General features: G+C 35.6%; 1 protein-coding gene across 4 annotated transcripts in view; it reads left to right on the top strand.

The window, feature by feature from the left end:
- Positions 1-15,923, top strand: part of ATP2B1 (ATPase plasma membrane Ca2+ transporting 1) — a 130,219-nt gene that overhangs the window by 67,945 nt on the left and 46,351 nt on the right. For all 4 annotated transcript variants that reach the window (XM_042947339.1, XM_042947341.1, XM_042947338.1 and 1 more), the window contains exons 3-5: positions 8,987-9,184; positions 14,948-15,202; positions 15,293-15,418. In XM_042947339.1, the coding sequence (XP_042803273.1) occupies positions 8,987-9,184; positions 14,948-15,202; positions 15,293-15,418 (579 nt within the window). The remainder of the gene's footprint in view (positions 1-8,986; positions 9,185-14,947; positions 15,203-15,292; positions 15,419-15,923) is intronic.

The raw sequence follows: 15,923 nt of genomic DNA, 5'->3' as shown, positions 1-15,923 counted from the left end.
CAGAATCAGTAATGTTTTAAACTAAAGAAGCTATAAAAATTATAACAATCCTCTCAGTTCATTTAGTCCCATGTTTTTAATTGTTTTGCTTGCATTCAGTTTTCCCACTAGTTCTGGAAATTCTTACCAAGTTCAGTTTTATTGTCTTAAAGTTATCAGAAAACCATCCTTTCCTGAAGCTTCTTGAAGGTGAAGTACTTTTGCAGAAACACTTGTATAAGCATCAGAGTAAAACAGTAACTGTCTGTAAATGGCCAAAACACTTAAAAGTGGCCATGGTTAAAATCCGATGAGAGTTCATTATAATGCAGTTGACAAGGAAATTTGGTAATTTTGTGACTTACCCTTTATGATAGTAACCAGAATTATAAATGTTAACGTGATAAAAAGGCATATAAGATCTTTAGAAATTTCATGCTATTATTGGGACACATTAATAACATTTCCATGCAAATTTATTCTAAGAAAGTTCAGCATCACCTGTTTTTAACAATACTTCCCAGGTAATTTAACATATCAAATAAGTCTAATTAGTTTAACATATCCTTCTTTATAAGGAGAACAAGTCCTTTGATATGTTCTAGGGGCCCTCTGTAAAAACCTAAAGTTAGTTCAAGATCAAAATACTTCCTTTTGAATTTGATTTTTGGGAAGTTTGTCAAAAATATCAAAAGATTTCAGGGCACCTGGGTGGTTCAGTCAGTTAAGTGCCCAACTTTGGCTCAGGTCATGATCTTGCCTTTCATGAGTTCGAGCCTGTACTAGGCTCTGTGCTGCCAGCTCAGAGCCTGGAACCTGCTTTGGATTAATTATAGGTCTTCCTCTCTCTCTTTCTCTGCCCCTCCCCCACTTGTGCTCTGTCTGTCCAAAATAAACAGACACTTTTTTTTTAAATATCAAACGATTTGGACCTTTGGTCAAAGAGGATCATATGTCACCGTGAAACAATACTTTAGGTATCCATTTAATCAAAGTGACAAAGACTTTGCAGAAAAATACAGAAAGTTAAATAGTTGTAAAAAGCCTTAGCTTCTTTAATATTGAAAAGACTCAGCTTTTTTTTTTTTAAGTAACCAAAGACTTGATGAAAGCAAAACACACAATCTTTGTTTTTCTAGGAAGATTACATTAAAAGTAAAGGAAAACCTTTGTTTACAATTTGTTCTTAAGAGCAGATCAATAATGTAAGAAAACATTGTTCTTTTTTTTTTTTTAAGTTTATTTATTTATTTTGAGAGAGAGACAGCTTGAGCGGGGGAAGGGCAGAGAGAGAGAGTAGGAGAGAGAATCCCAAGCAGACTCCACGCTGCAGAGCCTGACACAGGGCTCAAACCCACAAAACTGCGAAATCATGACCTTAGGTGAAACCAAGAGTCAGACACTTAACCTACTGAGCCACCCAGGGGCCCTGAAAACATTGTTCTTTTGACAGGAAAAAGAACAAATTCCAATTTTGTACCACTGTACTTTTGAAATTAAAACTCATTTTTAAATAAATTTATTTTAATCTTAACCAGCTTGACTGTACATTAAAATGCCCAAAGATTCCTTTTCCACAAACCTACAACTTTCGTTTTACATTCAGATTTTATCCTGTCTTTTCTCTTTTTAAATAACTAGCCTCACTAGGACAAATTTTCCCTCTAAAAAGTGCATTTATATTCCTTATATCTTCTTTTACCAAAAGCCCATGTCATAATTTTTTTGCATATAGAGGTGTCTCCTTATTATTTCTAGTAGCTTTAAGCACACATATTAATTAGAATTCTTAACCCTTAGCAACTTTAATTAAGAAGTAAACAATTAAGAACTGGCCTTTACATTAGCATTCTGTGAATTGGCAGATTTTATAAATTTTATGATTTCTGAAAACATGCTTTTTTCATAGAAAATTTTTAAGCATGGCTAAAACATGTTTACTGTTAGACTCAAATATCTTTAGTTCCTCTGTAAAAGGAAGCAAAAAAACCTATGTTCAATAATCTGTGTTGCAATATTTTATCTTACTTGGAAATGATCTGGATATTTAATGAATTTAACTCATATTTAATGCAGCAAAACTTTAAGGTTCCCCAAAAAGACTTGGGGAAATTATTTGAAAAGTTCACTTAAAACCTTTTTATCCTACTTAACTTCTATTTAGTTTACTTGCTCTTAACAATTATGTTTAGATCCCACAAAAACTTCATGAGACATTAGACAAAATCAACCATCTTCCCAAGCTGTTATTCTTGTTGACAGATTTTGTAACAGAGATAACGTGAACTTACTTGACTACTAAAACCGGGTAGAATAAAAGTTGTATGTTTACATTCTATTTAATCCTGGTAACTCTGAAGACATGCCTATTTTAATTAAACCAAACTTAAGGCCAGCTTTTGTTTGCCAAACTCAGGGGAACCTGAAAAACATTTAGGTTACTTTCTATTACATTTTTGAGAATTTCTATGAATACTTAATTCGCATTTGAGTCAGTTAAATAGAAGTCTTTTACAAATTGATTGTAGTAATTCTATTGGAGGTAGACAGTACTACATATACACAAGACACATGCATAGGCACACTTAAACATACAGACAGACATAAACAGAGGCTTCCATTTCACTCATGATAAAAGTTGGATCTAACTTTTCTGGTAGATGGAATTAGTTAAGGCTACCTGCCCAGATAGCTAAAGCTAAGTTTTGAAGGACCTTTCCCCCTTTTGTTTTTCTTCTGGTAAGAATTACTTCCCTGAAGTTTGCACTTTAGCATTTACATCTCAGAGGCACAAGGAAGAATGCAAGTTACAAACCTTTAAAGATTAGTAGGGGAGGTTTGGGTATTGGCAAAAAAGAAATGGATAAACTTTGAATTGTCTCTAGAGTTGCATTTCTAGTTTCACAAGGATTTGCAAGATAAGGTTTGTTGTTCTCAATTCCTCAACGAATTGAGTTGCAACTTAAGTGACATTATAGCTTGTTCCACTGATCCAACTACATTATCCACAATGAGCAGAGGGAAGAGTGCCTTAACAAAATTTTCTGTCAGGCTCCGACTAGTGCCTCTCATCTTATTTTCTGCCTTTTTATGTTTCCAGTAATCTCTGGAGTTAATCCAGTTATTAAAACTGTTAGAGAATTTTCTCTTGAGTTCAAGAAATTAGTTAACTATAGCCCTAACTTCATTTGGCCTTTAGCGTGGCCTTTGACCAAGGAGTGAAAAATAACTGAAGAGAATCACCTGTAGTCTCAGGCGGTGTTATTTTAAAAGGTAATTTAATAGTCTCTTCAGAGTGTAAAGGCAATTCAGACAGAGGATTGCTAGAATGAGTACTCAGAGGAAGAAAGAGGGGAGCAGTAGGAGTATTGTGTCACAGTAAGAGTATTATGTCAGTCTTAAAGCCTTTTGTTTTTGGTACCTCTTATATCTTTACTTTTTCATTAGCTTTTTACAACAAATCTTTCAATGAAGCTATTTTGGAATTTTGAAGTTTGGAAACTTCTGCATACCAATAAAAATAGGTGCCCCATTCTGTTTGATTTGGGACTCCTTTGCTTTCAAATGCACTTCTTAAATGATCCTGTCTAACTGGAACATTTCTCATAATGGCCATTGTGATTTTGGATTGTCTTTAGTAAGATTTTGCCATTTTTGTCGCTATTTTACAACTTCTGAAACCATAGTTTTTAGACATAAAAAAGATAGGTATGCCAGAAGGTGACCTGCTTAACTCTTTGGATTTTACGGATCCCATTACTCAAAGCAGAAGTACAGAAAACAAAAGAGAACTCACCAAGAAGGGTAGTGCATTCACAAAAGCAGATAGGGAGCTGAACCAAAGAGACTAAATTCGAATCCAAGAGAAAACCCACTGAACCAAAAGGAAAAAGACAGCTCACAGAAATGGAGAGGACAAGGGGCTCAAGTGGGACCCACAAACAGTCATTAGTTCCCCAGGGGTTCTGCACCTTCTGATCCCACTTCATGACACCATGTAATCAACCTTAAGTGAAACAAATGGTAATTTAATTAAATGAAGATGAGTTTATTCAGGAATAACAGTGGCGTTGCCATTCAGGACAAGCAGACTGTGGCAAACCATAGGTAAGTCTGAAGAAACAGAGGGGAGGCTAGCTTTTATGGGGTGCTGGGAGGACATGGGGTGAGTCATTTTGAAAATAACTTCATTGGAGAAGAACAAGAGCTCCAGGTTGTGGTGGTTTCTCACTGGCTGCAGGTGGTGGGAAGTTTGCTGTTACTAAGGCATGTGGAAATCTTCCTCCTTCCTGCTGCTCATGTAAGCTGAGAGGAGTGCTACATGCCCAAGAACTGTCTCCTCATGGCTTCCGAACTCCATTTTAAATCGGTTTCCTTGATTCATTTTCACAGCTGCTTTGATGGTTTTTTTAAATATATTGTCTCTTTGTGAAGCTAATTGGGGCATAAGGAGATCAGATGCCACACATGCCCTTGGCCTCATTGCCAGTATTCTACAGTCAACTGAGCCAATGGGACCAGGCAGAAGAGTTGTCAGTATATTTATTCATAAGTTATACTTAATGATTTCATGTCATATCTACTCTATTTTCAAAACTAAGACCATGTAGTCTCATTACCAGTTTTACCAGCTTGGCTATTTCCCTTCCCTCAAGAACTTTGCTTTCTCTTTCCTACCAATGGAAGCCTCTTCCTGCCCTTAGAGGAGGCTAACATCTACACCCTGGATTCATCAGTGTTGTCTTCTCTACTTGATTATACACTGGTAAATTACTTGCCTTGATATCTATCACTCATCTTTAAAAAAGCATAATGGGTTTATTTATCCACTTTAATTCACCTTTACTGCTTTATTTTTCTCTGCTGCATCATACTCGTGGAAAAAGTTGTATAATCATAGTTTCCACCCATTTTCTAATTCTTATTCTATCTTCAGTTCTTTCTAATCAGACTTGCTTCACAGCATTCCACTGGAAAATTTCTTCTCAAGGGCCTCCATCTAACCAAAGCCAGTCGTCTTATTTTCTGGCTTCATCTTACTCATTTGATGTCATCATCCACATCATCTTCATCTTTTTTAAAAAACGCTCCTTTTGTAGGCTTCCATAATTTTACACGAGCCTGTTTTTGAGCCAGCCACCTCCCCCTGCCCGTTTCTTTGGGTTGCCTTTTCTTCCCCTATCTGATCATTAAATGTTGGGGACTATTCCAAGTTTCTAGCCTTAACCCTTCTCTCTTGTCTGCTTTCTGGGAGCTCTCTTTGGGTCCATGACTCCAGAATCATCTGTGCATTGATTTTCTGGCGCAGACCTCTTCTGAGTTCCGAATATGGCTAGCCAGCTGTCTACAGACCTCTACACTTGTTTATTTAACTAGGCATCTCAGGGGCGCCTGGGTGGCCCAGTCGGTTAAGCGTCCAACTTCGGCTCAGGTCTTGATCTCGCAGCTCGTGAGTTCGAGCCCAGTGTCGGGCTCTGTGCTGACAGCTCATGCTCTCTCTCTCTCTGTCTCAAAAATAAAACATTAAAAAACAAATGGGCATCTCAGGTGTAAATCTGTAAAATGAAACTGTTAACTCTTGCCTCTCTTTTTCCACTTAATTCTGCAATTCCCAAAGGCCTGCTCTATCTTGGTGAATGTCTTTACTATCCAATCATTTAAGTGTATAGACACAAAAAAAAAACAAAAAAAACTTAGATATCATTCTTTTTCTTTCATCCACATCCAGTCGTTTAGCAAGTCCTGTCTGATCTTTTTACAGGATAATTGGCAGATTCAGTTAAAAACCTCAGATACTAGCCACGATCACCTCTTACTTTCTACTTAAACAGCCTCCTTACTGGTCTTTTCCCTCCACTCATGCTCTCTTCAATTTATACTTCACACAACAATTTAAATGAGATCAATTATTACTACCATACTCTATGGTGCTTTAAATCCCTTCTGTTTTAGAAAGGTTTCCGTTGCACTTAGAATAGTACTAGTCTTCTCGCTATGTTACTTTAATAATCTCTTTGTTTCCCTCCGGTATAAGATTGCTGAATATATAGCGTGTTTATACTGACTCCTCAGGATGTAGAATAGTCCCTGCAAGTAGTAGATGTTAAGTAAATATAGGGTGGGGAACAGACTATTGTTACAAAACTCTTAACTTCATTATATTTAGATTATGTGAGTTTATTATTCTGCATTTATGGAAATTAATTTCCCCCAAAGTGGAATTAAAACCTGTAATGTCCAGTTTATAACTTGTCATCCCCTTACTGAGCTCAATCACTGTTACTCTGTAGTATATGCTTTGATCCATTGTACCTTCTTAGGCCCTTCCAAACAAGTTTGTAAGATACACCAACAAATATTAATGCCTCTACCCCAACTGCCACAGACATTAAGTGACATGTGTAAAATTTCAGTAGGTGAACTGGAATCTAGGTCTTCTAGTTTGTAACCCAGATGACTTTATTGATGTAGTGTCTTAGGTGAGTGCTTGTATGTGTGGTAGTGGTTTAGAAGAATTACAGTAACCTTTAGGACCGGCTGCTTTTTTAATTCCCAGATTCCCTCCAGATACATTTTTTTTAGAGTTCATTTTGAGGTGGAGGCAGAGAGAGAGGAAGAGAGAATCCCAAGCAGGCTCTGCACTGATGTTGCTGGATGCAGGGCCAGATGCAGGGCTTGAGCCCACCAACCAGGAGATCATGACCTGAGCCCAAATCAACAGTTGGACACTTACCTGACTGAGCCACCCAGGCACCCTTTCGGATAGGCTTTTAAGCTCTCTTTAGCTCTGTGGCTCTTCTTATCAGCATTAACATAAAATGTTGGCCTCCGTTATAATTAATGTAGGTTTGGGTCAATTACTTTTATAGTTATAGTGGTGCTACTTAAAACTACTAGGTGTTATATACTTGTAATTAATAGTAGGTTCTATTAAGTGTGAGTTAAACTGATAAAACCAATATCTTCAAATTTCATAGAAAAAAAGATTGGAGACTGACAGCTAGGGAAGGTTGTCTTTTATTTTTTCTAGTAAGGTCATTGAAATACAAGATATAACAAACTTACTATCTTTTTATAAGAGAAAGGGCACTTAAATTTAAAAAGCGGCAAGCACATAATCTCAGAACATCTCAAAGTTTAGTCCTTTAAAACAAATTTTGTTTTGTGGAAAACCTTACTGCATTGATTCCTCTGTCCCTCAATTAAACCATGGACCAGTGTTAACTGGTTTCAGCCAGGTGTGAGTGGGGAACATTGCTCTAGTCTGAAGAAACTGTGGATTCTAAATTACAATTTGCAAGTTTCTTCTCTCATATTCTCTTTCCCACAGTCACAATTACTACAATCCTTTCATTCCTTTCTTTCTATTGAACTGTCTCAAAGCCTGGAGCTCTGTGGAAGCTTTCAGATGATGACTTTTGTCATCAGAAATCTCAAATCTTTCTGCCCAGTATGGACGGACCTTGTTACAGTTGCTAATGAAAACATTCTTTGGAATCTCATTGATACCTTTAACCAAATAAATAATTACTTTAAAATGTCTGTGTTCATTTCTTATTGTTTATTCTAAAAGCGTACTTTCTTTGTTCTCTCTCTTCTACTCTTTGCCTGCCTCCACACTGAGATTACTAGTTGAAACACCTAAAACCAAGAGCCTCCCAGTAATCTGCTGTTTTCCTGTCTCGCTCCTTTGCTGTTCTCTTGGGATGAGCTCTTGCCAAAAAAAGAGTTTATGTTAACTAAATTAATTATAAATTTAAATTTATGATGATAAATTGAAAGTTGTGTCATTCTGATATCTTTGCCTTCTTTGATATTTTTAAGCAGACTCAGAAACATGTCATTTGTCACTCCTGCCTGTTTTCATACCTCCCACAAAAATATAAATGTGTATGTACTTCGCTTTAGCTATTTGGGATATATTTATCTAGGTTTGATTGGATCAGCACGGTTAAGTTTGAGGAGGACCTGCTTGATGGGATAAGGGAAAGGCAAAATTCATGTCATCCAACTCTCTCTTAACCTCTTTCCTCATAACCGTCCAATTCCACATTCCAGGCAATAAATATTATGTCCTACCATGCACCTTTTCCCTTACAGTGACAGTGGGCGCTATCAGTCAATAGCAGTACCTGTTTCTCAAGCTGGAAATCCTAAAAATAAAATTCAAAAGAAAGGTCATCCCATAATTTCCTTTTTTTTTTTTTTTTTGTGGCTTGCAAATCATTTATCAGTCCATGTATAACAGACATTTTAATGGAGAAATTTTAGAGCTTGTGATAAATGTTTCATTGTTACTTAGTAAATAAGAGTGAAAATCAAAGACTTTCTCTGATTAGGGTGACCAAGATGCTGTAAGTAAATCAAATAAATACATAATTCCCCATTTTGGGAGGGAAAACATCATAAGTAAAGGTCAGGGAAATGTTTAATTCCAATATAAAACCCATCCAACTGTCATATCACTCTGGTCTCTGGCAGCCTACAAGATGGTATAAGGTAATATCAAAAATGAACATTTTGGAAAAGTGAAAATTTTTAATCCAGTCTTGACCTGTCTACATGAATTGTTCTTTTAAAGCACTGTACATGTTTTTCAGTGATTTAAATTCTGTTCATTTGATATAATGTGTAAAAGTCAGTTTGATTGGGTCTTATGAATTGGAATCTGAAGTGCAATGAATGAAGGGGCACCTGGGTGGCTCAGTCGGTTGAGCATCCAACTTTAGCTCAGGTCATGATCTCACGGTCTGTGGGTTCGAGCCCTGCATTGGGCTCTGTGCTGACAACTCAGAGCCTGGAGCCTGCTTGGGATTCTCTTTCTCCCTCTCTCCCTGCCCCTCCCCTGCTCATGCTTTGTCTCTCTCTCTCTCTCTCTCTCAAAAATAAGTAAACATTAAAAAAAAAATTTTTAAATAAAGTGTAATGAATTAATGTTTTGAGTAAAATAGGTATTTCCTTTTGTAAGTAGTGAAACTTTTCACTGAAATTTGTTTCTTTTCACCAGGTTTGAGTGGAAACCCTGCAGATATAGAGAGAAGAGAAGCAGTGTTTGGAAAGAATTTTATACCTCCTAAAAAGCCAAAAACCTTTCTTCAATTAGTATGGGAAGCATTACAAGATGTCACTTTAATTATATTAGAAATTGCAGCCATAGTATCATTGGGCCTTTCTTTTTATCAACCTCCCGAAGGGGATAATGCACGTAAGTAAATTGGGGAGGGGATAAAAAAAAAAAAGACTTTCATGTGTGATGTTAATAAATTCAATTCATTTGCTTAATTAAAATATAATAATAGGTTGGCATTTGGGAGGGAAAACATAAGTAAAGGTCAGGGAAGTGTGCTAGGTAGCATTCTAGCAGTGTTTTTAATTGTTCTTTAAATATACCATCTCAGATAATTTTATAATAACCCTATGAGCTAGTGTCACTTCCCCGTTTGATAACAGAGGTTAAATAACCTGCCAATGTGTGTATACCACGTGTTGGCAAAGAGCTAAGTCACATACACAGTGTGGTTTGTGCCATCATGGTTTTTAAGGTCTTTGAACATTAAATTGAAATAATTACAGTTTTTAATTTTGGGTTTTTTTTTTTTTTTTTAATTTTTTGGAAATCATTATGAAAGCAAAATTCTGTTCTCTTCCCTGATTCATTATTTTTCAAGTTCTTAAATTGTTATTATATGCATGATTCGGGTAATTGCCTTGCCATTCTAGAAATGTTTATACTACAACTTATCTTGACCAAAGGAAAAGTACATCATACAGTGGTAGATCTGCTTTAACTTGTAGCTACAATGGTTTTGTCTTTCTCCTGCCTATGTTCTTCATTTCTCTTTTAAAATTTCTTACTCTCTTTTTAATCAATTTATTTAAAATAGATAGTCCTTGACAGTACATTCTATAACTGCTAAGAAACCTAGCTTGGGTTTTGGTCACTATATTTAAATAGCTATAGAGTGAACCAGTAGTATTTTATATATCAGGAGAGTAATATACCAATATTTTTCTTTGTAAAAACTTTATTCTTATGCCTTTCAAGTTATGAAGAGTTAAATAAACATTAGCTAACTCTAAAAGTTGGGTTAAGTAAAAATTTAAAGTGATGCCATTAAAGGTATGCCTGGAGCTCATGTGAGAGTTGTGTTTTTTGTTTGTTTATTTTAGAAAGTAGGTCACTGAAGAAGTCAGTTTATCGGAGAGCAGGGTTTTTCAGCAACAGCTTTGTTTACATTTTACACCAGAGCATTCTTTGTCACCCTGCACTGTACTACCCTCCAGTTGAGGCCACCAGAACTTCTCCAGACATTGCCAGGTTTCTGATAGGGGGCAAAATTGTCTATGGTTGAGAATCACTTGTCTAAATAAGAAAAAATTTAGGCAATATTCTTGTCAACATTGAGCCAAATTATTTTTTAAACTTTTGTTTTTATTAAATAAATAATACATATTTTGCTGTAGAAATATTAGGAGGGAAAAATGACAATTCATAGGAAATAACATTCACCAAAAATCTCACTTCTTGGAGATTACTGCTGTACCATTTTCATATTCTCCCAGATTTTAAAATATGTTTTGTATGTCTGTGGGTACTCACGTATGTGTATGTGTGCATATGTGGGTAGGCACGAGAGCGTGTAACTGTGTGTATATGAAATGTTTTATGTGAAAAGGGAAGGTCATACCATGTTCATCAACATATAGGTAAATTCTGTAGTGTTCAATTTACCCAACTATCATTATAGACTATTGGGAATTGGTATTCTAGAATTCAGCGAGTTTGCAGATTATGAAGTGTTTCTTTACTTTTAACATTTTTTTCCCTAAGATTATAAGAAGACTAAAGAAAAATATTTTCAACAGGAATGGATTTTGTTACTAACAAGGACAAATCTTTTTGGAATTTGGACTGCTTCATTTCTAGGATGTAGTGACAAGCCCTTTCCCAAATTTGTTTAAGGAGAATACTGGCATTAGATCCAACTGGGAAGATACTCTAAAATTGTCAGTGTCATAAGACACTTTAAAAACAGTCAAAATCTGCTAGAAGGTGTTAGTAAAACATACAAAGATATTTTTGTTCCACGGTGAAATGTTAGTATTTGCATTTTTTTAACATTTATTAGTGTACTTCATGTGTCTTTTCATCATGTATATTTTAACACTAAGTAGTAAATCTGTAGTCATAGACTATATTATCAAAATTTCTTACTAGTACTGATGGTATAAAAATAAGCATTATAACCCATACAATAAACACATCTTTAGTTACTAGTATAATACCAAGGTTCTCAAACCTTTTGGTCTGAGGGCCCCTTTATACTCTAAATGCTAAGGACTCCACAAACAGATTTTGATTATATGAGCTATATCTGTAGATATTTACTGTATTCTTAATTAAAATTGAGAAATTTAAAAATATTGTATCAGTGCATTTAAATTGTATCTAAGTGTTGTATTATAATAAATATAATTGCTATAATTATTAATGAAATCTTAAGTGAAATTATGAAAAGAGTATTAGCAGTATTCTTCATTTCCTTGTATCTCTTTAAGGTCTGGCATAATTGAAGATAATCTGCTTCTGCATTTAGTGTCTTGTGTTAGCACATGTAGTGTAGTCTTTGGAAAATTCCACTACACATTCCTGAAATAGAATGCAAATTACATCTTGGTATTATTACATAGTTTTGACCTTGGGGGATCCTCCTGGGGTTCCTAGACAATACTTTTTGAGAACTGATTCTTTATACTGTTAATGTACATACTTGATGCACCATCCAAGAAATAGCCCAAATGGAGAATTTTAAGAATGGAATATTTGCCTTATGGTAGAGCACAGACTGAATTTAGATTGTGCATCTCTCTCAGGTGAATATGTTTACAGGGGAACACCTTTGGTTAAATAGATTTTTATTATATTTATACTCTGACTTTACTGAAAGCATAGGACAGTCCTTTTGTAACTTTGATTTTTGCAATTATTTTTTCACTGCAGCTACTCTAAAAATTTGTAACGATCAGCAGCAGGAAAAGGATTTAATTTTTGGAAGTATTTTACTACCATCTGTTTCAAAATCATTCTAAATTTATCTGTAATTTAAGGTAGAACTATATATGAAATGAAATATGGCATCAACTTGTTTCATGTTCTCTTTTGAAATATTTAGTCATCTAGTTCTAAATATGCATGTGAGATTTAAAGCTGAAAATGATATAATTGTGTCATAATTCTTTTCCCCTTAATCTCTGTTGCATTGATCTTTAAACTTTTTTGGTTGTATACCTTATCAGGAAGAAATATGAGCATATATTCAAAGGATGCATTTATGAATTATATATATGTAAAGCTATCTACATAATGTGTGTATAATGTTTATACTTTATAATATGTATAGTTTTAAACATATGCAAAAATATAAACTGAAATGTTAAAAAGATGAAATGAGGTTTAAAATTTTGATGTTTAGTAACCATAAAATATCATTATTGATAGCCTGATTGAATATACATTATTTTATAATTTTGATTTAACCTTGATTTCCCTTGATTTGGGTCTGAGTTTGCGTTATTTCAGAACTTGGTTTTAACGTTTCTCACAGCTGAAAAGAAACTTACAACATTTTGTAAATCCACATGCAAGAAGTGTACTCACTAATGATATCTTCACTCCCATCCACCAGTTACACAAAATTTTTTTGACATATGACTGGTAAATTCCATCTTCTTTTTTAAAATTTTTTTTTAATGTTTATTTTTGAGAGAGAGAGAGAGACAGACACACAGACAGTACAAGTGGGGGAAGGGCAGAGAGAGAAAAGAGAGACAGAATCGGAAGCAGGCTCCAGGCTTTGAGTTGTCAGCATAGAGACCAACGTGGGGCTTGAACTCACGAACAGTGAGATCATAACCTGAGCTGAAGTCAGACACTTAACTGACTGAGCCACCCAGGTGCCCCCCCCCCCCCCGTCCATCTTCTGCTTTCAATGTATTGTTCTTACATACTATTAGAAAGTATTGCATTTTTACATTTTTAACCAGTGAGATCAAACCTGTTGAAATGCTTCATTGGGAAGATAATATTTTAGCTATATTTCAAGTTGGTGAAAGTGGTCAACATGGCATTTCAACTCTCATCCTGACTTGGTCTACCTGGAGTACATCTCGTGTCTTCTGGGCAGGTGGAAGGGGAAGGAGAAACTGTCCTACCACTTCTGTTTCGAACATCGTAAACCATAAGTTCATTTAACTGGTTATTGTGTACAATGGTACGTGGTCATTTCTTCAGCCTGAATGTAATTCAAAGAGAGGTTTTAATATTTGGATGGAGAAGCCAGCACTCTCGATGGATTGTCCAGCCATCTCCTTTGGAAAACATGCTCTTGTACCTATTGATGGCTGAATCCTGCTGATGGTCCTCAGGATTTTGTTTTGTTTGTTTGTTTGTTTGTTTGTTTGTTTTTTAATCTCATCATTCCTTCCATTTCACCACCACCAGTTGATTTTATTCTAGTCTCTGTCTTCTCTGACCTCATCTTGTCCCACATACTTCTCCTGGATTAGTCTTTATTCAGTATCTTTATACTTCACATCATTTCTTTGGCTCATGCACTGTATTCTGGAACATGTTTTAATCGTTTCTAGTATCATTCATTTACTCATTCTTTTCTTCTGAATAATTTTTTTTCCTGCTTTACGTGTCCTAAGAGAACCACTGATTTTTCAGACTTTTCAGCTCAACCCTCAGTAAGAAAGAACTTTAAAGAGGAGTGCAGAACCTGTTCATTCATGTGAATTTGTAAATACCCAATGGAAACTTTCAAGAAAATAATGCTTACCTTTATTATACGTATATCCTTTTTATTTTGTTCTGTTTCGTTTTTCAAAATGCTAGTCATGCGCCACTGAATTGATTTTAGACTCCAAACAGATTATAACCCGCAGTCAAAACAGCACTATTTCACTGTTCTTTCTTCAACATTTTTTACCTTAAATTTTGAGTTTTGGGGGGTTCTTCCCCCCTCCATTCTTCTGTAAACGTTTTTGTGCCATAAAGCCTTTTTACCGATTTTAATCTTTCCCTGGAATACTCTTTAATCTTTCCCTGGAATGCTCTTCCTGATATGCTTTAAAGCGATTATATGGCTAGTTCCTTTTTATCACTTGGCTCCTAGCTCAAACATCATGGACACCTCAGAGGGACCTTCTGTGTTCACACAACCAGTTACTTCCTTTCTTCATTTGATAGCATATCACCGCCCTTTGTTTTCTTTATGGCATTTACCATATCTGAAATTGATTATTTGTTTTATTACGTGAATTCTTTATACACTGTCTGCACCTACCAATCTAAGTATGGGTTTTGTGAGGAGAGGGAGCTTGGGTCTTGTTTACTGCCATGTCCTCAGATCCTAAAATTATGCCTGGCATCTAGAGTAGATGCCCAAATAGTTGGATTGAGTAGCACTTTGCTTACCTTTTCATGTTATGGAAACCAAGTTTTGCTTGTACGCCTGTAAAATATATACAATAAGTAAGCATGATTCGTGGGTTTTCATGTATATCTTGTCTAACATATGTAACAATTAATAGCATTAACCATTTTTCTCAGTCACTGGTCTACCTGCTTTCCAAATGTTCTCTCATTTAATCCTTAGGACTCTGGGGTAGGTGGTGTTGACAGATTAAGAACTTGCCTTGAGGCTGAGGTTTAATCTTCCTCAGTGTCCTTATGCTTATCTTAGTGCCCTAGATTGCCTCCCTGTCCTGAGGGTGAGAATCTTCATAGGCAGGGAACTTGAAATTGACGTAGTTTGCATTCTTGCCATTATGGAATGCTTTGATTTCAGTAAGGTACTTAGAGTAAAATTAGCGAGGTATGTAAACATCATAATTAACTTATTGCTTGTCTTTGCCATCAATTCAGAATCTTTTCTTGATAAGCATTTTCTTTCTTTTCATATAGTTTGTGGAGAAGTTTCTGTTGGAGAGGAAGAAGGTGAAGGTGAAACTGGTTGGATTGAAGGAGCTGCAATCCTCTTATCAGTAGTGTGTGTGGTGTTAGTAACAGCTTTCAATGACTGGAGTAAGGAAAAACAGTTTAGAGGTTTGCAGAGTCGAATTGAACAAGAACAGAAGTTCACAGTCATCAGGGGTGGTCAGGTCATTCAGATACCTGTAGCTGACATTACTGTTGGAGATATTGCTCAGGTGAAATACGGTAAGTGAAGAAGAGCAACCCCTTTTAGGTTAGAGGTAAAGTCATTGTAATCTTGTTTACAGTGTGCATTACAGTCGCTCTTTGTTTTAGGTGATCTTCTTCCTGCTGATGGCATACTAATTCAAGGCAATGATCTTAAAATTGACGAAAGTTCATTGACTGGTGAATCTGATCATGTCAAGAAGTCTTTAGATAAGGATCCCTTACTTCTATCAGGTATGAATTGCTTTTGTATCTTTGAACTTTTTTCTCTTCCACTGTCAGCAAACAGTTGCCTAAGAGCCTACATGGTGAAGGATTCTGTATTTTACGTTAGCTTCTACCCTTATAATCCTTAGGGAGTTGTTTTGGGTTTTTTTTCCTCTAAGTTGCCAGAGATATTATCTTATTGCCAGAGATATTAGAGGTCTTTGAATCCAGAGTCATATTTTACAAATGAGGAACATGAAAAAAAAAAAAAATCAAGAGATTTTGAGAGTCAGTGATGTTAGTTAGTGATAAAAGTAAAATATAAGCCTGATGACTTCTGTTGTGTTTTCCTGTATTACATTTATTCTTAAGGCCTGTTGATGTGTAAAATTAAAGAATGATTATTTTTTATTGTTTATTTTTGGTAATGTTTATTTTTGAGAGAGGAAGAGAGAGACAGAGCATGAGCCGGGGAGAGGCAGAGAAAAAAGGAGACACAGAATCTAAACAGGCTCCAGGCTCTGAGGTGTCA

This window comes from Panthera leo, chromosome B4, assembly GCF_018350215.1.
Source record: "Panthera leo isolate Ple1 chromosome B4, P.leo_Ple1_pat1.1, whole genome shotgun sequence".
In the NCBI taxonomy this organism is placed as follows: Eukaryota; Metazoa; Chordata; class Mammalia; order Carnivora; family Felidae; genus Panthera; species Panthera leo.
Note: the sequence above shows the minus strand (reverse complement) of the source record. Positions and strands in the feature narration are given on the sequence as shown.